This window comes from Fulmarus glacialis, unplaced genomic scaffold (assembly GCF_000690835.1).
Source record: "Fulmarus glacialis isolate BGI_N327 unplaced genomic scaffold, ASM69083v1 scaffold9927, whole genome shotgun sequence".
Classification (NCBI taxonomy): domain Eukaryota; kingdom Metazoa; phylum Chordata; class Aves; order Procellariiformes; family Procellariidae; genus Fulmarus; species Fulmarus glacialis.
Genome location: NW_009225091.1, coordinates 73,563 through 100,521, shown reverse-complemented (window position 1 = coordinate 100,521; position 26,959 = coordinate 73,563). Strand labels below are relative to the sequence as shown.

At 39.1% G+C, this 26,959-nt stretch overlaps 2 protein-coding genes across 2 annotated transcripts in view; both read left to right on the top strand.

The window, feature by feature from the left end:
- The first annotated feature begins 251 nt into the window (after positions 1-251).
- On the top strand, positions 252-18,484 carry PROSER1 (proline and serine rich 1). The gene is made up of 13 exons (XM_009582365.1): positions 252-296; positions 3,459-3,524; positions 4,283-4,351; positions 4,780-4,874; positions 6,771-6,864; positions 7,375-7,485; positions 8,184-8,267; positions 9,208-9,286; positions 11,561-11,656; positions 11,778-11,822; positions 14,092-15,853; positions 16,519-16,666; positions 18,016-18,484. The coding sequence occupies exons 1-13, from the start codon at positions 252-254 to the stop codon at positions 18,136-18,138; spliced, it is 2,817 nt and encodes a 938-aa protein (XP_009580660.1). The 3' UTR covers positions 18,139-18,484.
- A 5,926-nt stretch (positions 18,485-24,410) lies between these two features.
- STOML3 (stomatin (EPB72)-like 3) overlaps positions 24,411-26,959 on the top strand; it is a 9,295-nt gene continuing 6,746 nt past the window's right edge. Inside the window, exon 1 of the mRNA XM_009582364.1 lies at positions 24,411-24,462. Within this exon, the coding sequence (XP_009580659.1) occupies positions 24,411-24,462 (52 nt within the window). The remainder of the gene's footprint in view (positions 24,463-26,959) is intronic.

Here is a 26,959-nt window from a genome sequence, read left to right as displayed (position 1 = left end):
CGAGCAGCAGCCGGCGGTCTGCCTTTGTCTCCTGCGCCGTGTCCAGCATCGCAAAGGCGTCAGCGCTAAATTCCCAGGGGCTAAGGAGATCCCAGGCGGCCTTCCTTGCCCCGCTTCTATTTTTTTTTTTTAAATTTTTTTTTTCTGTATGTTTAAAGACTCTCAGTAAAGTCTTTGGCCTGGATATTTTTTTTTATTATTATTATTTTTTCCTCCATGTTTAAGTATCTGCATTGAATGAACTAATAAAGATGGATAAGAAATCATTTGAAACCGTGCTGGATGAAATTAGAAAGGTAACTTCTCGTTTTGCATGTTAGTAACATTTAATGGTAGAATATTCTTCTTGATGAACGCACCAGGTTAGGGGTTTGTGTTCTTTAATAATCACTTCAGGATTCAATAAAGACTAAATTTCACCTCAGTGTGAAGAAAAATATAATAATAGAGTATAATCCTGTGTTGCTGCTGTATCCTAGTGTTTGTATGTCAGATATAACAGTGTGAAGCTGCTGTGACACGCTTGCGCTCTTCGAGGTATTTTTATTTTCTCAGAAAACTGAGATTGAACGTCGAGACTGCTACCACTGAACTAACAACATGTGCGTAAAGAGCGCTCATTTGAAATAGGCATTTTAATAAGTGTATCGCAGCATTTTCACTGTCAAGGAAGATGAGGAAGAAAAGCCAAAATAGCCAAGTGTCTCTTATTTGGGGGAGGGGCTGCGTTTGCTCGGCCTGACCGGAGACGGGGACTTACAGTGTGAAGTATCCACCTTTTATATGATAGTTTAGGAGATGCAACACACAAATATGACGTGACGGGGCTGATTTCTAAGCTGCACTCTGCTGTCCTTGTTCAAAGCCGCATCTCCCACAGCTCGGGAGTGTGTGCATACCTTCCTCCAGGACGTGGAATCCTGGGTTTTGATGCGTGCTCTGAACTGTGCTTGTGCATCTCCTGTTAAAAACTCACTGAGCAAAATACCTGCTAGTTGTGGGGAGCAGAGACACAAACCTGGGCTTCCCGATGTCTGTCAGGTCTCTCGTTTCTTACTGCACAGAGGGCTGCTTTTAACAGGAAAGGTAGAGGTTAGTGGTTGGGACAGTTCCCCAAGCGCTGGAGGTGCAAAAGGAGATAGAAAAAGTCAGAACCTCAGAGATCAATGGCTCCTGTCTCGCGTGGGAAGTACAAACTTGGGATGACGTATTTTGCTGTAGTTAAGCAGCGGTGATCTAAGTGTCACAGCAGAACGGTTATGTATCCTGCTAAAGCTATCTCGGTGTGAAAAGGAAAGGCTTGTTTTGGATCAGATTGCCTTATGGCAGAAAAGGAATCCTTAGCGCTTTTGTAATAGGTGTTTTTGTTATGATGGGTTGTCTAGGAGAGGTCATTTCCTTTATTTGGACTTGGGTGCTACAGAGTTTCAGTTCAGCTTCTTTTCAGCGTGATGATGGCTGCAGTTGTAGTATTATTATTTTGGAACATATTGAGGTATAAACCACTGCGCACAAAAGCCCCAGTGATAAGTCTTTGTTAGCGCAACTGCACTTAACTGCCATTTTTGCATAAGGTCAAGGTCATAAATTCTCCTTTATAAACCAGGTATGTTCCATGCTGTGTAACCAGCTTAAAACACGTGACAGCCTAAGATATTTCAGGGTGTGGACTTCCCTGCCAACCTAAGAATTTTTATGAAAGATCTGGGGAGAAAAATCAAGGAACAACTTGCACATGAATACTTTCTCTGAGAATTGACGGTGGGAGGGAGTAATGTTTCAAATATTACTACTGCAGTGCGGCCCTTCCGAATATGCTCTGTGATTACTAAAGACTTCAAACAAAAGGGTTTTTGATGTGTGATTTTAGGCAATTATGTTTTCTGTATGCTATCTGCCTGTATTCCTATAAACGTAACTTACTGTTGATCTAAGGATCAGTGCTGTGCTGTGTTAATAATAGCTGTGCTGTTCCAGTGTAACGTTCATTTTCCAAATGCTTATTTTCTATCTTTGTTGCTAGGTCTTTGTTTAAACTTCATTTCTAGCTTTGTGGTAGAACGTTCTTTATTATGTGATTCACAACTCAGTTGTGTTGGTGTGTTCCATTTTCAGTCCTACAATTAGCAGGAACAATTATTTAAATGTCTTAATTAGTTATATCTTAGTTATATCTTTCCCCATAATATTTATGATTATTAACAAAATAAAGTTTGTTGTTTTTTTTTTTCCCATAAATATACATAGCAGTGCTTTCTGTTTGTGTTCTTACTATGAAGTCATTCAGTTGTTGATATAAGGAGGAAGAGTGACATTTGTTTTGGTAAAGAAGTTGCTATATGACATACAAGGCTTTTTTCCAAAATATGTGAAGAGAAGGAAGGGAGAGAAGAAAAAATGAGCGTGAAGAGAGAAGTTCTTTTTCCCCTGTGACTTCAGCACGTCTGGTAGCATTGGTCCCTTAACGAAGTACAGAAAGGAAGAGGGTTGCCACGAACAGTTATGCAAGTGGGTTTCTCTGCACCTATGCTACACACAGTTGGGTCGCAGTGATGGAGAACTTCATGTCTGTCTGTGTGAAGGAACAAGGACAAAAAAAGAAGGAATAGGGGTAGGTTTTAGGCTATTGGGAAGAGATAGAAATGCGTGTGTGGGTGATTTGAGAATAGTTAGCATGAGAACTAGCAATAGAGGGGAGCCTTGGAAACTGGGGAGGAAAGGTGTGTGCACCAGTTTGGGGCAGGAATTCAGCTGTTGCCTGTCTTCTTTACATCTTGTATGTCTGTTAGTGAGCTGGGTATGAGGAGAGGGAGGAAGCCCTGGCTATTAGATATCCCACGTGGTTGTCAACAAAACTGTCTTGCCACTAAGTCAAAAGTGGTGCCAGTACTGCATTAAACTACTCTGCTTCCTTGTTTTTGTATGATTGCATATTAAAGTTTGACCTATGGGAAGGTAATGCTAAAACAACATCACCCTTTGGAGCAAGCTTTCTTGTACACTTAATTCTGTCTGTACAGCCTTGTTATCCAGTTTCTTCATGAATTCACTGAAGTAAGATGCTTTGCTGATTATTTTACAGGCAACATACAAAGAGATCGTATGAATAATCAACTGTATTATCTTGTTTAACGTAAAGCTGATGTAAACCTTAGAGGCAAAAGGAGGAGTGATGATAATGTTCTTTCAGTACAGTTTTAAACAACAAAAAAAGCAAAATGAAATAAATCAAAAATAAGTAATTTTTTTTTAACAGAAGAATTAAATTACATCTCTGCTTTTCGTTGTTCTCTTAATTATCTAAGGAGTATTCTGTTACCTAGGAATATTGCAGTGTAATTGATGTAAATGTCACTTTGTAAGGTCAGATTTGTTTAGATTAATAGGTTATTGTAGCAGATGATTGTGCTATAATTATAATTTTTGAGGGACTAATGCGTCTTTTCTGTATCTTCTAGGCTGTATTGACTGAGTACAAATTAAAAGCTATTGAATATGTTCATGGATACTTTTCTAGTGAACAGGTAAAAGTCAACACATGGGTTTAGATGGGAGCTATTGGTTTTGTGTATTTAGTAATACAGAAAGACAGTGTCTCCAATCATACTGAGGCTGATCATATTATCTTTTTTATTTATTAACTGAGGAGATTTAATTCCTCATTATTGTATCAGCATTAACCTGTTAAAAATAGTTCCAGGTTATTTTGTTATCAAAATCATTACATTTTTGTTCCTGTTGTGTGGGGAAGATTGGAGAAATTGATCATCATTATTAGGATTGATTGATCATCAATTTAGGATTGTTTTGCATGTATTTTCTAAACTGGCATGTAGTAGTAAGTATCCAACTTGTTTTGGTACTATGTAGATTTTTTTTCCTGTTTCTTTTTCTTCTGTTTTTTTTTTTTGTGTATGTTTGGTGAATATGCTGTTTGAGATACTGAAAGTTTATAAGCTTTTTCAGAAAGACTTAATTTTTTTATTCTAATAGTGTAGCAATTGTTGTGCATATATGCAAATATATAGAGAGGCGTAAGTACATATTTTAAAATATTTCCATAGAAAAACTTCATCTCATAACATAGAATTTTTAGGTGCCTACTTAGAAATAAAAAGAACATTAGATGCTGGTAGGCACTGATGTAATCAAACATCACAGACAGACACATGTTTTTTTAGCAGTATACCACTATACTCCAAAAATTGAAAGATCATATTGATGCTGTTAGCATAATTTTTTAATATATATAAAAGATTAATTGAAAGCCTTTCTGTTGCAGGTTGTTGAGTTACTGAGATACTTTTCATGGGCTGAACCACAGCTCAAGGCAATAAAGGCTTTACAACATGTAAGTTCTTGTGGCATAATCTTGTAGACTAAGTTTGCCTTCTTAATCTTACTTTAGTTTTGTGATACCTACTTTTGCAATTGATGGGTTGATCTGCCCTTTAATTTTCAAAGTTTCTTCTTCATCTCTTTCTTTTTCAATGTTGTCAAAATACGAAACGTCATACTTTTAACCAGGGTATCACAAGAGTAGATATAGCCCTTTTTAACTATTGTTAACTTTCCTAATTTCTCTGCTTTTGGCAAGTACTTTTTGTAGTTCCTTGTTCAGCATTTAGCACATAGAGTGTCCTTCCCAGTGGGAGGGAGGGAGAGAATATTAAACGTTTACTGAAATATGTGATATGAAGCTCTTACTGAGTAGCATTCTGGGTTTAAAATAATTGTAGTGTCTTATTTTATATACACTTTCTCTTGCTTACTTGTCAGAAAATAGTGGCAGTTCCAGCATCGAAAATGGTTAATATTCTCAACTGCTTCACATTCAGTAAAGATAAACTTATTGCCCTTGAAATCTTAGCTTCGTAAGTATCTCTTATGTTCTATTTCCTTAAGTTGTATTGTTTTTACTAATGTTTCAGTATATAAAACTTAAGATACTTCTAGAAGGAAGCACTGTGGCCAGTTAAGGTAAAGCATAAATCCATTATTGATGGGACTGTAAAAAGAAGAATTAGAAGTAGACATTGTGCAAAATTCCATCATCTGAGTCTTGAGCATGCTGCTATGTGGGCTTCTAGAAAAGTGCCACTTTGCCACTATTTGTACAGTGGTCTTCAAATCTTGTAGAGAATGAAGAGGGCCTTAAGCTTATTTCTGTTCACTGAAACGTGAAAGGCTTGAGACCTGAGTATTCTGGGCATTTACCCTTTTGCATTTGAAAAGCCCTCTAAATATTACATATGTAAAAATGAGTTAAGAAAATACATCTCTTAAATTGACACATTTGATTTACAGATCTAATGTTTATAAAAGATGTATAGATACTCTAAATGTATGTTTACAGAGAAAGTTGGGTTTTTTTACTGCACACAGCTGCTTCAGGATCTACCTTTTACATATGTTTATACTGGAACTCTTCTGCCTGGTTTAGGGGATTCATTATGTGAAGAGTTGTTCTGTTTTGGGTTGGGGTTTTTTTTTGTATTAAGTATGTTTGCCTTGCATATGAATGCTATATATTACAGCAAGCTTGAACATTTTGGGGCATATAAATTCATTATATAAATATCTGTAGAACAAATAAGACTGAGGATATAGACATGATCTTGCTTTCGGAGTTGAGCTTTAAGAAGCTGTATGAATGCTCGTAGTCTTTTTCAGGGTAGCCTGACAAAACAGGATAGCCTAAAGGAAGTTCAGTGGCACATTAAACTAACCTGTTTTGCCTCTTGAAATGAGATTGGAGCTCATAGAGTCTTTAGTTGCTACACTTCAGCTGGTGTAGGGGGAAAGCCTGGTAACTTCTTTAGTTGTTGAATTTCTACAGTGCAACAGCATAATAAGGGAGTCGTGATATAGAAATCCTAACCCAAATCTATGTACTACTTACTTTGCTAATCAAAACTAGAGAAAAAAGCTGAAATTTCATTCACCTTTTAATACCATTCTTTGAGGTGTTTTTCATGTCTTCATTCAACATTCTGCTGATTCCATTTCTTTTAATATGCTCCTTTGAGAAGTCCTCCTTTTTGGGGCTGTATTGTGTTTCCAGTAGTTTGCATGGGACAGGTAATGTTTGACAGCAGTAAAGGTGTTGTGGTCAGGGTTTTGAAAAAGGTAGAATCAGGCATCAGGCTCCTTGTTCTTGCACACTTTGTTGTTCTCTTTGGTGTGTCTAGCGTTATTTTTGGGAGAGGAGCAAGGAGAAAGGAAGGGTACTTTCTTGAACTGTGTGAGGGGTTTCACTAGCTCTGCAGAACATGGAGAGAATTGCCAGGAGTTTAATCTTTTTCATTCTGCAGTAAATAAGATGAAAATTTGTTTCCCTACCAGTCTAGCAAGAAACAGTGGCAAACTGAGTAGCTGCTGGTTTTCTGCTGTGCTGGGAATTGTGTGCTAGTAGCAATTAAAGCCTTCTAATGAACTGTTGTGATGCAAAATTCATTTTGTCAACATAGTTTTTTTTGCCATAAAGTTTAGCTATCGTTGTCCATTGTTCTGTATTGATATTTAATTCCAATACTCTGTATTGATATTTAATTCTAATACCATATTTCACTTACAGGTATGGAGTCCATATTTGAGCCCAGGGCTTTTACTTTAATAATAATAGTAATATTATGATCTCAACTAATTATGTTTTTTTTAATGTACTGTTGGGTACTGGCTGAATGAGTGTTGATCACTTTTCAGTAGTACATTATTTCTGATAAGCATATGGAACTGCAGTAATCATCTGTCAATGTCTTTATTTATAGCAACATTGTTGATGCTCAGAATTATCGCCTTATTGAAGATCTGTTCAGAATTAATATGTCAGAGAAGAAAAGATGCAGAAGAATTCTTGAACAGGTAGTCAAGATACTCTAGTATCCTTGATTCTGTCAAAACAGTATTGTTTCTATCCTTACAGTCATTGTGGGGTCAGGATTTACCGTGAGGACTGCTGGGAACTACTGGTGGAAGACAAGCTGAAAGAAGCAGCTGCAAAAAGATAAGAGCTATGTAATACATGTGCAAAAAAAGGGGAAGTTTTTGTCAGGCATTAGGATCATATGGAAAAAGGGGCACAGAATTGCAACCAATGCTGAAGGAAACAGTCTGCATTTGTTTTAGAGAACACGAAGTGCTTAACCCCAAGTTCAGTAGAAGCAGAGGTGGTCCAAGTAGAGTTATTCAAAACAAAGGCGACGTTGGCAGAAGCTCACACCATTTGGACTATTTGGGAAGAAGATTTGAGACGAAGCTTTGAATTGTGCCGTATAGGTTGATTCATGCAGTCTAAATGTCGTGAAATAGTAATTCATTCTTTAAAGCATTGATTTTGATAGCAAATAATGTCCTTTCTTGATTATTTTGCAGGCTTCAAAAACGGGTTGTAAGGCTCCTCATGCTATGATATCATCCTGTGGCATGATTCCTGGCAACCCTTATCCCAAGGGCAAACCAAGCCGCATAAATGGAATTTTCCCAGTAAGCATGATTCTCTGCTTTTGCTTTTCACAGAATCCTTGATTTAGGGTTCATAATAGTATAACCAAAACCGGTATTCATATACATGGAAGGAGGAGTGGAATCAAAGCAATGTTTTTTTTTTTGTATTATCCCATTACACATTTATAGAGAACTTGCATTATTTTTATTTGCCCATTCTTTCTATGCTGCTTCAAGTAAAGATTACTGCATAAATATGACATTGTTCATATAAGGAAAACATTGTAAACTCCAGCAATATTTGGCAGAATCGGGAGAGGTGTAAAAAGCCTTACTGGTAGGTTGATAAGAAGACCTAATATGGTCACTACAGTACTACTGCTAATCTTAGTGTAGTTCTTGAACAACCATGTGAACACTTAGGGACTGCAAAATGTAAGTTATCATGTCCACAAATCAAAATGCAGAATTCTAATTATGGCAGAAACATAGGCTGTTTAATATACATCTTTTTACAAAAGCTCAGTATTATAAACTAAGCTATTGGAATGCTCTTACTTATCATTTTACAAGCCTAGAACACAGTTTCTTTTTCCTAACAAACATGGTTAAGTATCACTTTCAGAATATTCAAAAACTCAAATGTAGTTTAGGAAAAAAAACAAATATGGCAGAAATTCTATAGCAAAATTTACTTCTAAATTAATACTTAATAGTTTAATTTTCTTTGGTTTCAGGGAACCCCTATCAAAAAGGACACAGAAGAATGTACTAATGAAGGAAAGGGAATAGCAGCCCGTATACTTGGACCGTCCAAGCCAGTATGTCTAATAAATGAGTAAATAAATGAAACGTTAAGAAAAAAAATTCCAACCACCAGCCAATTGAATAAGGCTTTTATATAAAATGCTGTTATGTTGCAAGAGCAGCATTTTAAACAAAGCTAAACTTCTATAATAAAGATAATATGACCTAGTATTTTTCATTTAACTTGAAAAGAAGTTCTGGTTTATATCTGTGGGGGATAGGATTTTCTAGTGGGTACAATGTGTGTGCATTTGAAGGCAGAATTTAAATTACAGTAGCAGAAGACAAAACTAAAAGCATTTTTAGTACATCATGAGCTAGTGGAAGTTTCAGATACAAATATATACAATTTTTTATTACAATCTGTGAGGGTTTCCCACATGAACATAAAAAATGCCTCCATCTTGGAAACTTGAATTACAGCAGTGCCTTAGAAGGAGGTTCTTGTTTCTTAACAACAAAGCTGATCTGTATTTCAAAATTTTTAAGCATGTGGGACAAACTGTCAGTGAACTCAATACTACTTTGAAGTATTGTCCAAATGTTTTATTTTCACTTTTATTATGAGATACTTCCCACTAAGCTGTATTATTTTAAAGGGACAGGTAACTTCATAAGTATTTGTTAGTTTTAAATGTGCTAAATCTTTAAAATGCTAAGTCAATCCAAGACTGCAGAGTGTGAAAACTACAAGGCAGGAAGGAGTTTCCTTTCCCACCTGTGTTCAGTATTATATTAAAATCTAAAGGTATACTAGTGATGTTTGTTTCATTCTTTTCAGAAAGAGTGAAATATTTGCAGTCACTATGGATATTATGAAGAAATTTGCTATCAAATATTTTTCCAGTGAAGAACAGCTGTCTGTAGTAGTATCTGAATGTTAGCTATTTGTCTGAGAAACATTAGGTAATGCTTTCACTATTGCTTCTTCCGTTTGTTTTTTTGTTTATGTAGGCTCCATCAACCTACAATCCACACAAACCAGTTCCATATCCCATCCCACCATGTCGGCCACATGCAACTATTGCACCAAGTAAGGCTTCTGTGTGTTTTAGCTTGATGCTGTTGTTTCATCTATTTGCCTTTTAAGTAATAAGTGTCACGTGTCAGTTTCTCTGACCATGATTGTAAATGAAATTGGCTTGTGCTCCCTAACCATGTTCTAGGTACTGGTTTCTACCTCTTCCTGTCATGACTGCAGAGTTGATAAAAAGAGGAATATATTGACTTCTTTCCCAACACCCCCATCATAAGGAAAATTCACAATGCTCTTCTGATGACAAAATATTTCATTTATGGGAGGCATTGTGCATGTTAGACAAGACTAGGGCTTTGTTGTAATGTTTGACCAAGGTTTGGGCTTTGGTTTGACAAGTCTCTTGACTTGTTGCTGTTGTACCAAACTTAGGATATGGTCAGGCACAGCCCTGAATTGGGTGGAAATATGTAGGAACTTGCTGAAGGATGGTAATCTGTTTCTCAATTGCTTTCAGCTTTACCTTCTCTCAATCGCAGTGGAGAGAAAACAGTTTCCTAAAAGAAAAGTTTAGGCATGTAGATTTCAGTCTCAGAAGGGACATAGTGATTGGCTTTTCCTGTGTTTGGTCTGACTATTGCTAGCCTTGTGCCTCAGGTAAGATTGAATCTGTCTTCATAAACTCCTCTGTCTTTGCTCTGCTGCATTAGTTGTTTGATTCCGGACATTTTTGGAAGGGAGCAAGGCAATTGCCATTTCTTTGGAAAAAGAGGTTGGAGTACTTATGTAGTCAGACTCTGGTATTTTTGAGCAGCAGCTGAAAGCTTTTCCTAATCTTGCCATTCTGTACTGCAAAACAAGGAGTGCTCTGGTTAGGAAGCCTGCTTTTCACTGATGTTAGGGATTTCAGGGAATTTTTAAGGTATTTGATAAGAAAGTGTGGTAGACCTCTTAGCATGCATGTTGAAAGGTGAGTAACCAACTTGATGTCTGCAAGTCTCTTTATAGTCAGTTCAGGAAAATGGGCGCTACTAGTAGCTAAAGTAAGTCTGATGATTTGTGCCCTAGAAATTACTTGCTCCCCAGAAAGTGTACAGGAGACTTGCAGACTAGCTCAAATTTATGTCAAATAAATCCCACCCAAAGTAAGTTAGGGCACAAAATTTGGCCTGAGACTGGATGTAAGTATTGGTACATTTTAGGATATGAAACAGCTTTTGAGGTTTCAGGGCCTTATTAGGCTGCAGCATGGTTTTAAAAAAACTTTTGTGACAACGGAACTCATAACTGATGATACATTTATGTATATAAAAAATGTGTTTAATGAGATTGTAGATGCTGACCTGAAACTGTGGAATGTGATTGTTTTCAAGCAATAGTCAGAATGGTCAGAATGATGTTTTGTTTTCTGCCTCTTGTATGTATTGGTTTAACATTTCCTTCCTGGGTGATTTTTAGTTACTTTTCTGATTTTCAGCCAAGAGTTGTCATGCAAGAAATCTTAACATTAGGTAGAACTATTACGAAAGTGTGAAATCAGAAAGGATTGTGTATGACAAATTACTGCACTTTGAGTATTGTTCAAGTTCTGCCTTTTCCCATGAAGCGTAAATTCCTGTGCTCTTAAAATATTCATTCGGGACCACTGTGAAGTGTATTCCTGTAATTTAAATTCTGATGTTCTTCATCAGAACTGTATACCACAGCTATACAACAGTTTGAGTAGCTCCAAAGAATAAGGGAGGAAAAAAGGTATTTTTTAATATGTTAAATACAATAAGTATTTTATATTAAAATAATTTTCTAATCCACTTGAATTTCTTAACGTTTAAAGAAATACTGAAGAATGATAGACTAAGTATTTGAGATCGGACATTTTTCTCTGAATTTTCTGACTAGTGTTGGAGGGCTGGTCATGGTCACTGGTATATGTTTGGCTCTTTTGTTTGTCAAGGCTTTAATGTTAAAGGAAGAGTTGCAACAGCCTTTAAGTTAGGAATAGAAAAAGAACAAATGATGCTGCAGACACTCTGAATCACTCCTCCCATTTGAGTTTTTCAGGCAAAATGGAACTGAAAGCAATTGAAACCTGACTTTTTCAGGCTCTTTCAAGAGAACTGCCCTTACTAAAATTTGGATCACAATGCATGTCGCTCAGGCAGACATTGGCAAAAGCCAGCATCCAGCCTGGATGATTAACTGGTCTGGCTTTTTGGTGAAGGAATGTCTTACAATCTTGAAAATGTTCTTTTAAAGGAAAAGACACTTACTGGTTCATTTAGATATGGGTTTTTCTGACAACTGAGATGTGTATTGCATTTGTTCTTTTAGGTGCTTACAACAATGCTGGCTTAGTTCCAATGGCTAATGTCATAGCTCCAGGCTTACCAGCTCCTCCTCCATACACTGCTAATCAAGTGGTAGCAGGTAAAGCATGCATACCTTTAAAAATGTTGATGGTATTTTTTCTAATTCATTGTTGTGAATGGATCATTCACTGCTGGAGTTTCATTTGCTTTTAAATAACAAGCTGTTGTTCTCTGTTTAGAAAATGAGGACCTTTCCAGCCAGGCAAAACCTTCCCAAAATCAAGGTAAATTGCAAATCCACAGGGGGATTTTTGTGTTGATTGTATCTTTGTTATTTGTTCAGAAAATGTAAACAACTTATTTGTTTAATGGGTTTTTCATAAGCCTGTAAGTATTTAACTACTGTTGGAATCGAGAGTTGAGAAAAAAATCATCTCAGGCATTTGGCACTTAGAAGCATTGAAACATTAAAATTTGGTCTTTTGTTTTAGCTCATTAAAGTTTTATGTTCTTCAGCATATAAGTGTGTGAGAAATCGTGTAAAAAGCAAAATCAAAATATTCTTTGCAATGTAGTGCACTGAAACACTTCATTAATATCTTTGCAGTTGTAAAACTTGGGACATCTATTTGAAAACTCTTTCACATTTTAATTTCATATATTAGTTGCAATGGGAAGCTAGGAATACAAGAGAGACATATTCTTTGTTTATAGTTTGTTGAAATCCACATGTGGAATGTCTTATCCCAGACTGATATATCCAACTATGTCTACCTGCACTTTTGTCTTATCCTTTAAATTCCAGTTCTTTTTGCAGAAAACAGAGTTGTGCTTTTTTTTTTTTTTGTGGTAGTTTGTACACTTTGTACACTTAGTACATAATAATAAATCCCATTATGAACTACTTACACAAAGGCTTTGATAATACTTTGTTAGGTTTGACAAATAGAAACTGAGAATCTACTGACTACTGAGTCAGGCATATTAACAAATACCCAAAATAGATAAGATGACCATGATAAGTTTAGCTCCTGTAAATATTTCTAGGGGAAAAAAAAAAAAGTTACGTTTTGTCTTTTCTTCTCTATGCCCAGCGATGGTTCTACAGAAATGTTGCTGTTGCAAAGAATCACTTTATTCATATATACCCCTTTAAGTCTGCATGTATTTACAAGGTAGTTTATACAGCTAAATGAATACAGTGTAAGGAATAAAATCTTCTCTTAGAAGAACAGACATTGCAGTGGTATTTCTCTGGGGATTATCTTGGCTGTCAGGGTTAACAACTGTGATCTTTAGGAGAGTCTTCAGCTTGGAAACAGGTTGAGGAAAGGACAGAATCCAGAGCCAAGCAATCTGGGTCTAGGTTTTTGGAAAAGAATAATGTAAAAGGAAATAGTTTGTTTGCGAACTTGTTAGTTTTAGAGTTTCAAGATATGTAAAACAGGAGGTTGTCATATCAACTTAGGTCCAAGATTTTAAAGATTCTGGTTTTGGATTTGTGTGTGTCTATACGTAGAATTTGAGCAAGAGAGAAATCTAAGCTGTTATAGAGTTATGGGTGATGAGTTTGGTTGGATCAGTGATTTGTTTACAGTTGAACAGATTATCTTAAAAGTAAAATAAAGCACGAGGGTTGTTGGAGAGGAATGATTAATTAACACATTCATATTCCATGGGAAACTAGATAGAGGCATATCAAGGCTTTTGACATGCCAGTGTTCATAAATGTAGCTCTTTCCGTTAACCCCCGCATTGCCATTTGCAGCGTGCCTGCCTGTTTTCCTCCAGCTTGACTGATGTCTCTTTGACTTTGTAGGGTTGATATAAGCTGATATTTGCAGTGAAGGCAGGTGCTTGCCTCAATTATAGACACCTGACTTCAGATGTATAGAAATATTTGTTGATAAGGTCAAGCTCCAATGTTAGTTTAATATTGTAGTGTGATACATGAATTTAAAAGTGTACCTTCTTAGAATCAAAATCTGAAGGAAACACAGTGAAGAGAATGACCTGATTTTGAAGGAAAGAAAAATACCAGCACCTGAAATCAGCTTTCTTCAGTTGTTGACTAAACTTCTCTGAAATCATGATACATTGAGTTAACGGGTTCTGAAGGAAATTCTGACCTTCAGTGAGAGTGGATGCAGAGGAGCCCAGGTGATCTGATGCCGATGGAATATTAGATCTAGTGTGGGTACTGCCAGATGTTAGGGACCAGAGGGAGGGTGTTTACCTGTATCACTTAGACATTCTTACGGAGTATATTTGAGTATCTATCTGTCTTGCATGAGATCATGAAAAGGTAGCAGATGTCATGAAGTGTTTTAAAGAGGAGTGGTAGCCTACATGATGTGCAACTTGTGTGATGTGTTTGTACGTACTTTTTTGTTTTGTTTTCGTAGGCTCCAGTGTTCATTTTTTATATACAGACATTGTATGTTAGCTATTGCCTGTGTATCATATTTTGAAATGCTTTATAAAATGTGTTTGTGTTGATTTCAAACATTTCTGACAGTTTCAAGTATTCTTACCAGTTTTGTTTCTTTGCAGCTTTTTCTGCACAAGCGAATCAGCTCTTTACTCCTCATGGTTCTAATCCTTCAACACCTGCTGCTACTCCAGTCCCTACCCCATCACCTGTCAAGGCAATAAGCCATCCATTAGCACCTGCAACTCCACTCATATCTGGGATGAACATGTCTACCCCTGTCCTTCCTGTTTTCCCAGGACAGGTCTCCTCTTCCATCCATACATCTCAGCCATCCACCCCAACCCCTACTGTGATCAAATCCCTTTCATTGCCTGGTGTTCCTGTCACATCTGTTCACAGTGCAACCTCAACCCCTATCCCTGCAGTTTTTTCTGGGCTGGCTTCTATACCCACTGCTACACCAGCTCCGCAAGGTTCTTCCACACCATGCGCCACACCTGCGCCTAGTGAAGCTTTTGCATCTGCTACTGCACCATTTGCTGGCCTCCCGTTCTCTGCAACCTCTTCAATTGCTTCCGCTAATAATCCCACTCCATTGTCATCAGTTTTTGCTGGCCTCCCTTTGTCCTTGCCTCCCAACGCCCAAGGGATTTCTAGTCCTGTTCCATCTACAATTGCTAATTCTCCTGCCACTACCATCCCTGGTTCGCTTAGCTTGCCTAACCCAATTTTGTCTGTCTTAAAGGGATTTCTGACATCAAATGACACTTCATTAATCAATTCATCTGCTTTACCTTCTGCTGTGACAAGTGAGCTTGCTTCTTTATCCGCTCTTGCTAATCAAAGCTCTGACCCTCCCACTTCCTCTGTCAACAAATGTTATACTCCATCAGCCACCCCCACCCCACAGTGTTCCTCCACACCTGGACTGGCCATTTTTCCAGGTCTTCCATCCCCATCTGTGGCCAATTCTAGTTCCACTCCTCCAACATTGCCTGCACAGTCACCTTTAACCACTTCGCCATCAATTATGCCAGTCAACTGTGGCTCATCAGCCTCCCTCTTGCATGGCACAAGCCCTACTAATCCTGATCAGCAGCTGTCATCAGCCCCAGCTGCCACAAGTATCCCAGTTCTGGTCAAAACAGAACCCATGAGTCCTACCCTCTCGGCCTTCAAAGGTCCTTCTCATTCAGCTGGCCCTTCTCATGGCACTATAGGACTGTCCGCGCTTGGGCGTGCGTACACCTCAGCAGCTTCAGTGCCAGTCAGTTTACCCAGTTCCCTGAATCCAGCGCTATCGGGTCTCTCCTCTTTGAGTGCTCCTCTAAACAATTCTGGTTCTCTGGCTTCCATTTCCCTCGCTCCACATGGCTCCTCTGCTCCCATTCCCCCTGTGTTCAATGGACTTCCTCCTTTCACGTCTCTAACCAGTAACTTTGCTTTTACTGGTAATTCAGCACTTACGCCACCCGTCACTCTCCCAGGGTCTTTGTTAGCTACTCCGTCTACAACTGCTTCAGCCGTGTCTGCCCCTCATGTGAGTTCCAGCGCCGCCGTACTCTCAGGACTCGCCGCCTCAGCAACAGTCTCTGCTCCACCCTTCTCGCTTAACTTGTCCAGTGCCGTCCCTTCCCTTTTTTCTGTTGCCCAGGGACCTCTGGGATCATCAAACCCATCCTTCCCTGGTTTTCCTGTCTCTAACACACCCTCTGTCACTCCTGCTCTCCCTTCTTTCCCTGGCCTCCAGGCATCTTCTGCAGTAGCAGCAGTTGCACCGTTGCCGGCAGCTGCCACAGCCCCATCTCCGGCTCCGGTCCTGCCAGGGTTTGCCTCGGCCTTTAGCTCAAACTTCAACTCTGCACTTGTTGCACAGGCTGGGTATGTTTCTGTTTCTGAAGGAGGTCAGAACCATTTCTTTTTCTCTTGAGCAAAACACTGATTTTACTTTAGGCGTAGACGTTATTTTCACTCATAGTTAGTAATTACAGTTAATTTTTAAAGTTAGTTCAGCAGTAGATTTCCACCTGTCTTTAGAAACTGATAGAGTAGTTACTAAATAGGTTGTCCTCAGTAGTCCCCGTTACAACAGTCTAATCCAGTGAGGTGCTGAGTGATCTTATTTCCCAGATGAGGATACTTGGCACCTCCTAGGCTTTTACAAGAATGGATTCCACGTGGGCATCCATTGACACATCCAGGTAATAGCAGACAATATCTTAGATGTTCCTATGTTTTAAGGAAGTACTCACCATTAACTTTTGTCTGTAAAGTTTTTTTGTGTGCAAATTGTAGGCACAGCCGAGGTACAAAAATTTCTGAGTTCCCTTCTTAGGTGTGCTCCAGACAGTCTTGGTTTGTGTGTGCATGAATAACTTGTAGGTGGGTAGAAACTGGGCTTCTGTTTGGAAAATCTGCCCTTTATGAGGTTTAGAAAAAGAGGTGCTTTTCTAATTTATATAGACATAAGCTTATAGAGAGAGAAACATAGGATAAAACATGATGCATATGTTCCTAATAATAGCCACATCTTGACATTCTTTCAGCTTGACTTCTGGACTACAGACACCGGGAAATGCAGTTTTTCCTGGTCTTTTATCTCTCCCTGGTATCCCTGGCTTTCCCCAAAGTGCCACACAATCTTCCTTGCAGGAATTGCAGCATAGTGCGGCTGCACAGTCAGCACTACTACAGGTAACATGCCTATTTGTTAATACTGTTTTGCTTCCAGTAATCATTTGAGCATGTACTTGTGTGTTAACTTCTTGGGATTAGTTTAAGTCAGTAAATGACAAAACCCCTAACCTGTTTGAGAACTGATTACAAGGATGATGATAAAGAACAACTTCTTACTCAAGGCCAAGGTACAATGCTTCTGGACGTTATGAATGTGATTAAACCCTTTTTGAAAACTCTTTGTAAATTGGGGAGGAGTGAAAGAAAAAAGAAAAGACATGCAAGTGAAATTTCTGCTAGGTTTGTGCTAAATCTAATGAGCTGACCATGTAGTTGCAAAATCTGTGCTTAGTTCCAGTCTGACATTTTAGTACTTAAAGATTTCTGTGGAAAACCACTTTGTTGTGAGTTATGTGGCTCTCTACACACGCAATCAGATTGTCTTGAATTTGCGTCTGCTGTGGTTGTGCCTTTCTCTTGATAGTTCCCATAAATACAATTGTAATATAAGCTTGAGGTGGTTTTAGGTAATGTGTAGTTTCATCATCTCTCTTGTCCATGAAACAACTTGTTTCAGTCATTAACCTACATAAGTTAACTGAAACTATCATCAGAGTTTGTATGTAGATGTTTAGTTTGCCTTTTGCTAAAAATAGCCTCTGTACAGATTAAGGATTCTGATAGGAGATTTGTCCTTTTGTACAGAATACTAAAAGAGGCAGCTGAGTGTCTTGAATTAACGTTTCTCTCTTCTGTGACACAGTTTTTGATCAGTTTTTGAAATGGAGCGTGTGTCTAAGTACTGTTCAATATGCAGAATATTGTCAGATATCTTTTGAATATCAGGGTCGGAAGAAGCAAATTACTTAATCTAGGCCATGCTGCTTTTGCAGCTCAGGAATTTATTTATTCTGTAGACATCTATGTACGCAGACTGCTTTGAGGAAACGTCAGTTTTCTTGTTTACAAGTTCCAATCACTAAAATTAACACTTAGCTACTCGAGCAATGAAGATAAAGAAAGTTCAAAGTCAGTGAAATACTACGGCTCCTGATTAAGCTATGCCTTCCAAATCAGCTGTGGCTTACTCCACTGGAAAGTAAATGCCATTAACGCTTCTTCATTTTTCCTCTTAATCCAACTGCTTTCCTCATTCTCTGGTATTTCAGAGCAATAGTTGCACTACAGTTTAACATCTGCATATAGGTGCATTGCCCATCTCTGTTCTTTGCATACTTCAGATTATACTTTGTTTGTTTTGGCTTGAGTACCACTGGTATTGTGGCTGAAATTTTGCTTGATTTAGATTTTTGTTTGTTTCTTTGTTTTTATCAGTGCTGTTTCCTAACTTCTTCTCTTCCTTGAAGGCACATTCTGCTTCTGCTCTGGAGAACTATACAGCTCAGCCTGAAGGTTTTGCTAACTATCCGTCAACACCAGGAACACCATTTTCATTGCAGACAAGTCTGCCCCAGAGTGGATGGCAATAAATACCAGACATTTTTAAAGACTGCAGTGGTTGCTTGACAGAGCCTGATCCTATTCACTTTGAAGGCTGTCTCCGCGTTACTGGGAGCATGGTCTGAATTGGGGAAAGAGGGGGAAAACGTGAGGGTAAATTGATTCCAGCAGGCTGTGTCAGATGTCAAACCTAATTTGTGATTGCATTTAATTGATTCAGGGTCTGATCCTGTGAATTGCTGAGCATACTTGGCTCTCCTTTTAGCTTATGAGTTGAATGTTTGGTGTCTTACAGGATCAGGAACGTTCAAACAGACGTTTATGTAAATAGAGCAATTGGCTGTCAAACTGAATGGGGAGAACAAGTATACTTAATAGTGTGTATAAGCACCTATCCTTCTGTTACGTTTTGTATGGTATATGTGGTTAATATAGAATGAGATCTAGGCTGAAACTAGATACTTAAAGAAGATCGTCTAGATGCACACTTCTTGTGTGTGCATAGATCAAGGTCAGTTTATGGTTCTTCGGATCTTTTCTTCATATGTGTTGAGGATCTCCTGTTAGCATCAGCAGTTTGTTAAGGGGAGGCTAGATCAGAGGGGTGTCAGGGTTTTCTTACGCTTTGAAATACTGTCATGTGCTTGCTGCTGAATTGAGTACTCCTTTGTCTGAATCTGAACAGGAGAGCTAGGAGGTGATGCTATACTGTATTTGGGTAGCAGTGGATTATGTTTTACTGGAGTGTGGTTTAGCTAGCTGAGAATATGTCTTTCCAAAGTACATAAAAGCATTTTAATTTGTCTCTAAAATAATGTTCCATAACATTCTCCCTGCCCCCCACCTCTCTGTGAATGAAATAATTGTACTGCGGATAGCCTGCCTATCCGGCACTTTTGACTGCAGACTTTTGTGAATGTTTACAGACATGGGTCAAGTTGTTCTCTCCCTTATACTCATAAAATCTCACTGGCTCTCTATACGCTCTTTGGCGATAAACTACAACTTGATGGTGCTTATGTTATCCTGTGAATATAAGTGGGAGCAGAATTTGGACCATGGATTTTTTAGTATTTTTCCTTGGAAAATGTACATGATTTTAAAGGCATATAGCTAAATTAACTGTATTGGTTAGGAAGGGTTATGATGCAGCATATAGAAAGGTCTTGCTTTGTTAGTGAAATTCAGTTGTGCACTCTTCTAATAATGTTAGTACCTGTGGCGATGTGTAACACATCATTGAATATCATCTATTTAAGATAAACTCTCGGATCATGTTCTAGAGACAATAGAGAAGAATGATATTCAATCCTGTGATTAAATTAAAACGTAGAGGATACTATACTGTAGAAAAGCTCTGTACCTAGAGTTTTACTTTTTTAAAGATAAATTCTGCTGGGAGATGTTGCTAATGTATTTTCTTTCAAGATGTGAACAAACTTTTTTAGAACATTAACTGAAATTCCTGTATTGGTTTTTAACACAATTTTTTAAAATAAAAAGTTTACAGTCATGGCAAAAAGGCTTTGCTGACTATTTACATATTTGCTAAAATACAGATGAATAAACTTGTTTTTACTGAGACACTTCCTAATGTTTGATCTTGCTTATGCTGTTTCTTTATGATGCAAAATTATATACTGAATTATAAAACTGGTTTCCTAAAGGGTGGCAATAGAAATATCCTATGAAGTGTTTAGATAAATTTAAATAGTGTCCTCAATATTTTGTCAGCAATTGGGTAGTCTTGCATTTTAATAATCAAATTTACATTTTACTTTAAATCTAAAGATAAAAACATATTGCACTTTTACATTTTTTTTATTTTGTGAAACCTGTTGAATTCTAATGATTGTCTGCTCTGAACTGCTTTTAAAATCACAGCCTTATATCTTGACTCAAGAAATCTGTGGAAAAAATCTCTACCATTTTCACTATACTTTCCTTCTCATTCTTTTCATAACTTGTTCTTTGTAGATTTGTAGATCAATTGGAGAAGAAGAAAATAAAAATATGGGTATCTTCTCAAGAGCAAATTGGCTTTTGTCCCGTAGATGTGAATGTAAAGTAATTTAAAGTCAGTAAGCATTTTGTAACCTTACTGAGGTGCTGAGTTTGATCTCCGATTTGAGTCCTAGTTTCCCCATCAAGCAATCAAAGTTTAAACTAATTCACATTACCTTGTCAAAAATAAGTACCAGCCATCAGCTGTTATGCAGTGTTCTATCAAAAAGTAAGCAGTTTGTATGTCTGTTTCTGAAAACATCTATTGAATGGTCATGGGGTGTGGGTTGTTTTTTTTCTGTCCGAACATTAGACAACTCAAAGATACCTAAGAGACTGTGAAGCCCTGTTCCTCCAAATGCAAACAGGTGAGAAGTAGTGAATATCCACTGTATTAAATGCTATTCTCCTGAAACAATGTACTTTCTAAGTGGTGTCTATGTGCTGTCCTTTACCAGGCAGAGAGTATTTCATGCATAGCTGGTGTAATTTTACATAGAAGCTCATCATCGGTGTTAGACAAGTAAACAAATAGGTTAAGAAGTGTTAAACTGTCAAGTTTTTTTGTCTAGAATGGGCAGAACCAGAATGTCTCTGGTTCTTACTGAATCATATTGAGCAGGATTTTGTAAATTGAACTTCCCAGTGGTTAGGATTAAGGTAAGTTTCAATTTCTTAAATATTTCTCCTGATGTAAAATTCGTTTTTATTACTTTTTTTCTCTTCAGGAATAAAGTCTGTGTTCTGCATTGCAGCAAACTCCCGTGACACAGCCTTGGAATTTCTGAAGGGGGTGATTTGTCCTGAGCTCTTTCATGCTTACTTGAGCAGTATTCTTAAAAAGCCAAGGAAAAATCTGCTCCTGAGGCAAACCATGCCGGATCTTACACTGAGCCTGTGCTGGGAAAGGGCTGTCACTGTGTGACTTAATTCTGGACTAGCTATTACTTTTTCATTGTTCAAGTTGCCTATTACTGCTATATTTCAGCTATGTTGACAGACTGCAAAGATAACGTGTAGTGAAATGTTCTTTGAAATAAAATCTTCATTCAGAACAACTAAGAACATGTTGGGATTGTGTTCACAAATACAAGTTTCAATAATTCTTTCAAGTGCTTTAATTGCAGCGGTACTGAATACGAGAGAAACAGAGCAATTTTCTATCCTCTTCTTCCTCTGATTTGCAAGTGAGTGTTGTGAGTTTGGCTGAGCCTGGAAGGAAACTTGCCAGGGCATGAATGTTCTTACTTTCTTGCAAATTGCCTTCCTTTCTGGATTGAGATGAGAGCGATCCCTTTGATTGACTGTCTCTCATATTTACTCATGCTGTAGCGAAGTGTAGCCAAAGGGATGCCTCCTGTCATCTCCCCATCTTCGGCTATTGAAAGCTGATGCCATTTTCACGAGGAGGAGGAGCAGTATGGGGATGTTCCTACAAGCCATAGGATGGTACTGTTAATCTTCTTTATGTCCTGTCCCTTCTTCTAAATTTTGATTTGGGGAAAGAAGTGACGAGCCTGAAGTAAATAGGCTAGTGCCTATTCTGGGGGCAGAATTCAGGGCCAGGAAAGGACGAGGCTGAGAAATCTTTAGGGTGTGGCCAAAGTCCAGTGCATGGGAAGAAAAGTAGTAAGGGCCTAAAAAGTTCAGAAAAAGACAAACTGAAACCTACTTTGTTATATGCAAGTCTCCTGTGAGGACTGCCTGATGACTTTTTCGATACCTTTGAGAGTGGCATTGTTTAGAAATGGCTGTGTGTAAGAATTTCTGTTCTGGTTTTAACAAACTTTGAAGTGGGTGCTTGGTCTGTAGGATTAAGTTTCTGTAACTGGGTGATGAGGTAAGTGGGAGCTACTGGACACTTTAGGGAAATTGTAAAGGACTGGTGCCATTTGCAAATGTAGCAGTTGGTGCAGAGAACTGTTGGAGAATGGCCTGCTTACAGGTAAGCGCCTCATCATCGTGCCTGACCTGAGCCTTTGCGCTGCTTTCGGAGTAGAAGTTGAAGGCGTTAGCTACATCAGCACACTGCAGAAATATCTGAACTGCCACCCACCCGAACCACAGTCATTTTACATTGCTTCTAAGTCAGTAGGTCCTGCTAAAGTGGCTTTGGACTCAAACTGGTTTTCTTTGTGGTACTGCTCTATGGCACAGGGCTGTGCCAGGCTGTTCAGCACTAGTGAACTTGCAGCTTGTAAACTGCTTTGCCCCAGAGCCCTCATGTATTTTCTTCTCTGGGTGTTTTATAGCACTTGGGGACATGAGTTATCCATGTGCCCCAGTATAGCCCCAAGGATTAAGATTGCCCTGCCTTTGACTTCAAATTTTTGAAATGGGGAATATAAGTGCAGCTGAAGTTAACACGGAGAAACTAATACAGTGATGTTCCTGAACATAAAAGAAAAACACCATCTGTTTTAGTCACCTTTCACGGGATATATTTACAAGCACCTCAGGGAATTATCAATAAACAGCAGGGAGCAATTATTTCTGTTAGATTTTAATGTTTTGCTCATCTATCTGATGGTGTAAGCAGTTGTGTAGATTGTGGCATTCAAACGGCTTGGAATCAAGTTATTTTCAATAAAACTGAGTTGCTCTAAAAAAAAAGAAAAAGCTGTTGGGGTAGTTTCGCACATTGTGTTTTTGCTTCTGAAATACATAGAACACATTTTTCTTCTGACTGTTCACCCTTGCTGCCCTACTGTAGGCATCTGTCCTGAACAGGTTTGATCTTACAGTTCCATGTGAGAAGCCAAATAATAAGGAAAATGCTACAAATTACTTCAAATGGATATTGTCACATATGTGGGAGGGTATTGCAAGAAGCATGTCAATCCCAATCCTGCAAGCTGTTTGTGCTTATGGTTTTCACTGTGATTTAAAACATCCATTCAATGGTGTAGTTCCCTCTCTGTGAAGCTGAGAACGGATTCTCTGGGAAGCAATCAGCTTTGAATGACCCATCTGGGGCCAGTGTGATTACTGACAGGGATGAAAAGTGAAATGAAGCTGGAGCCAGATCTTCAAATATATTCTAGATGACGGATGCCCACGGAAAACAGCCATATAATTAATGCAGCTATATGTCAAACTCCTAAATTAATGTGAAAAGCCACCTCTCATTTTTTCTCAAAAAACAAGCAACAGATTTGTGTCCTTTGAGAAGGCTGCTCTGCTGCTGCAGCCTTCAGAAATCGCTTAGTCTGAAATGCTATGCTTCATTTGATTGTCTATATTAAAAAGTGGTTTGTGAAAAATATTCTTATTTGGGGGAAAATGTTAAGACTTTGGAGCTGAAATGTTTCTACTGTGGTTTTTAGGTTATCTAGCACAACAGGGTTCAACCTCTTGTGATGTACAGTATCAAGAAGTGTGTGATGAGCTATTCTACACAGCATGAGGACCTCACCTGGAGGATTGCTTATGTTGCTAGTGTTTGAGACCTGAACAGTAGCTGAGCCCCATAATATTAAGAGGTGTACAGCAGAGGAGCAGTCCTCAATCTATACCCTCTGGCTTTACAGAATCATAGAATCACTTAGGTTAGATCAAATCCAGCGTTAACCTAGCACTGCCAAGTCCACCACTAAACCATGTCCCTAAGCATCACATCTACACATCTTTTAAATCCCTCCAGGGATGGTGAGTCACCCCCTTCCCTGGGCAGCCTGTTCCAAGGCTTGACAACCCTTTTGGTGAAGAAATTTTTTCCTAATATCCAATCTAAACCTCCCCTGGCGCAACTTGAGGCCATTTCCTCTCATCCTATCACTTGTTACTTGGGAGAAGAGACCAACCCCCACCTCGCTACAACCTCCCTTCAGGTAGTTGTAGAGCGCGATGAGGTCTCCCCTCAGCCTCCTCTTCTCCAGGCCAAACAACCCCAGTTCCCTCAGCCACTCCTCATAAGACTTGTTTTCTCTTTATCTTCTTTCTGTCTTGTCTTGTTCTTGTCTTTCTTCTCCCTGGTGACAGATATTACTGATTCATAGAAATAATTTCCAGCTTGGATTTTGTGGGATGTAAAACCAGCTGGGCCAAGTGCATCCCCAGCCAGAAGACGGCCACAGAAGACCGTGGAGTTACATCAGAGACAACCCTGATCCACAAGACTTTGTTTTTGTAAACATCCCTTCCTCACCAGGGTAACTAACTCCCAGAGGGCCCTCGTGCACGTGGGGATTTCTCCTCTCACCCTGCTTCTCTCTTCAGCGCTTCGCATGAGTGCTGTGCTGTTTCAAGGTATGCTGCTGTCTCGTCTGTGAGGGTATCAGAGCTTCCCTTGAATGGGATGGATCCCCAGAGAGAGAAGCCCAAGAAAAACAACACAGAGCATCTAATTGGTAAGCCTCACTTTGTGTGTGTGTGTGTGTTTTTTTCTCAATAATAATAAAAAGGAGCAAAAATAACCGAAGAAAAAAAAGTACGTTTGAATCCAGGCATTCATCATGTCTCCCATGTAGGCTGGAGATGAAAACTCAGACTCTGCCACCGTGAGTGACAGAGAAAATTACCTCACGCTGCCCTGCCAGCATGCGTCAGCATCATCTGCCTTCTGGCAAAATGACCCCGGGAGCTAAAATGGCTGATTCAGCTATTGATACACTTCTGTATGTAGGGATGGGGTGGAAAGGAAAAAATATGTGTGCGTTAGGGAAGGCAGAAGAATTTTTCAGCCCCCAAAGGACACTTGGTGTGTTTGGACTTGTGTGATGAGCATCTGGTGCTCTCTTCAAGCAAGGGAACCGCTGCCAAACCAAAGTTGTTACTGGCAACGTGTGCTGTTCTCACCATTGCGTCTGGCCATTGGTACGGATAGTACAGTGGGACATGCATGAGTCTCAGCAGGGTTGATTTGGGTCCTTGTAGAAAGCAGGAGGGTGCACAGTGGTGACAAAAGGCTGAAGCTACTCCGTCTCTCTTTGTTGCTGTAGGACACTTGGGAGATTTTTGCCCACTGTTCTTTGTATTCTTCACAAGACAGCTTGGGACATGAGCTTTTCATTTGCTTGTCAAGTTTGACACCCACATCATGGTATTATGTATCAAGTGTGTTCATGATCATAGAATCACAGAATCATTTAGGTTGGAAAAGACCTTTAAGATCATTGAGTCCAACTGCGAATGAGTGTATCAAGAAAAAACGAAGTGAATCTTATGAGTGTCCTGGAGCTTTTCCACAACTGCTGATTGATGAGCTCTCACATTTTGCGGTGCATTGCAGCTCATGGTTTGCTCTGGACTGTAGACCCCAGTGAGGTTTTTGGTGGTTATGACTATTGTAATCTGTACACAGCCATGGCAGAACCAGGTCACTGATGGGTTGGGTTGTGACTGATCCTTACTCTTCACTATTGTGTTTTTCTAGAGACTTCCATTTGTCTTGTGGTTAAATGGTTTGAAACTTCAGGGTAATCTGAGAACATTTGTGGTGTTTTTTTAGATCTAGGTCTGGATTCACTATTAAAAAGGCATACTGTCATATCCTGCTTTTCTCATTGGAACCTATGTTGGCAACAGGATTTCTAGGACAGTTCTTGTGGAGAAGAATTCACTTGTACTTTGTCAAGTTTTGGATGTGTGCTTCTTGTCCATAGTGGTGATAAGTGATATCTTGACCTCTTCTCAGCTGCTTGAATATCAATCTGCAGGGTGTGGGCACTTGTTTCCAGCCGTTCCCCTCCATCAGTGGATTGTGTCATTCCTACCAGGTATCTTCACAGTGGTCTCAAGTGAATGATGGCAGGTGATGTTACAATCCAAAATTGCTTTTGAAGAGGTTCTTCATGACCAAGTTTGCATTGGGGAAAAAGATCTTCAGACATTTTTCTGTAAGCTATTAATTAAGTGAAATAAAGAGAGAGGAGAACGTTGAGTTCTGCTGAACAATACATCCCTTCATGATTAATATTTCCCCAAGCTTCAGATAAAGAGTTATGAATGATGCCCATTCCACAAGTTTCCTTGACCTCTCTCCACTGATTAGAAGACGCTTGACTGCTGGTACTTTGTGTACCTGTTGTAGCCTGACACACCACCAGTGTAACATGAAGAACACTGTGTGGCAAAGAAGCAGCAGTGAAAGCAGTAAAGATTTTCACATTAAATCTTAAAAGTCCTGTCTTCAAACACAGGGCCTTAAGGTTTGCATGGTAATTTACTCAGGGGAGCTCCTCAAATTTTTCCTAGCACTGATTGCAGCATGGCTGATGATACCTCATTAAAAAACCCGGGATTTCAAATTACTGTTTGTTGGAAAGGGTCAGGAGGAAAGCCAGGCTCCCGGTGCAGCAGTGCTGTGCCCAGCCTTCAGGGCAAACAGCCAAAGGGAGGACTGAAACTTGGCCCTCTTGGTCACAGACGTATTTACGTGTGAGTGATTAAATCTGCAGCAGGGACCTCAGAAGTGGGAAGGGAAAAACTGCAAGCAGCAAAGGGCTTGGTTGTAACACCTAGTTTTGCAGTTCACCTGGCTTCATTGCCAGCGTGTGTAGTGCAGCTATGCACCCAAGAGAAGAAAGAGCTGCAGGAGGGCCATGTTGTGTCTCCTCCTCCGGGGTTGCTGGGGGTTTTCTGACAAACCTGTCAGTCCTGCTCCTCTGGTCTGTTAGCTTGTGCCTTACAGATCAGGTAGCCTCACGCTGTTTCACTGTGGTGACAAGTTTTTTCTCACAATGTGTAAAATGAATTTTTTTCTTTCCTATTTATCAGTTTCTATCTGCATGTGAATTTTATTTGATATCAGAAATTCCCAGTGCTACCCTGTACCTTTGAGGTAACACATCCAAAACATGCTGCATCTTTGCATCAGCATGGGGGAGGTTCTCTGAGGAGACCTCT

What these genes read in the sequence shown, in the direction of transcription:
- PROSER1 (XM_009582365.1), top strand. Translation starts at nt 252, where the DNA reads ATGGATAAGAAATCATTTGAAACCGTGCTGGATGAAATTAGAAAG. An exon ending in TGCTGGATGAAATTAGAAAG is followed by an intron (nt 297 to 3,458) that starts GTAACTTCTCGT and finishes TGTATCTTCTAG; the next exon opens with GCTGTATTGACTGAGTACAA. An exon ending in CACAGTCAGCACTACTACAG is followed by an intron (nt 16,667 to 18,015) that starts GTAACATGCCTA and finishes TCTTCCTTGAAG; the next exon opens with GCACATTCTGCTTCTGCTCT.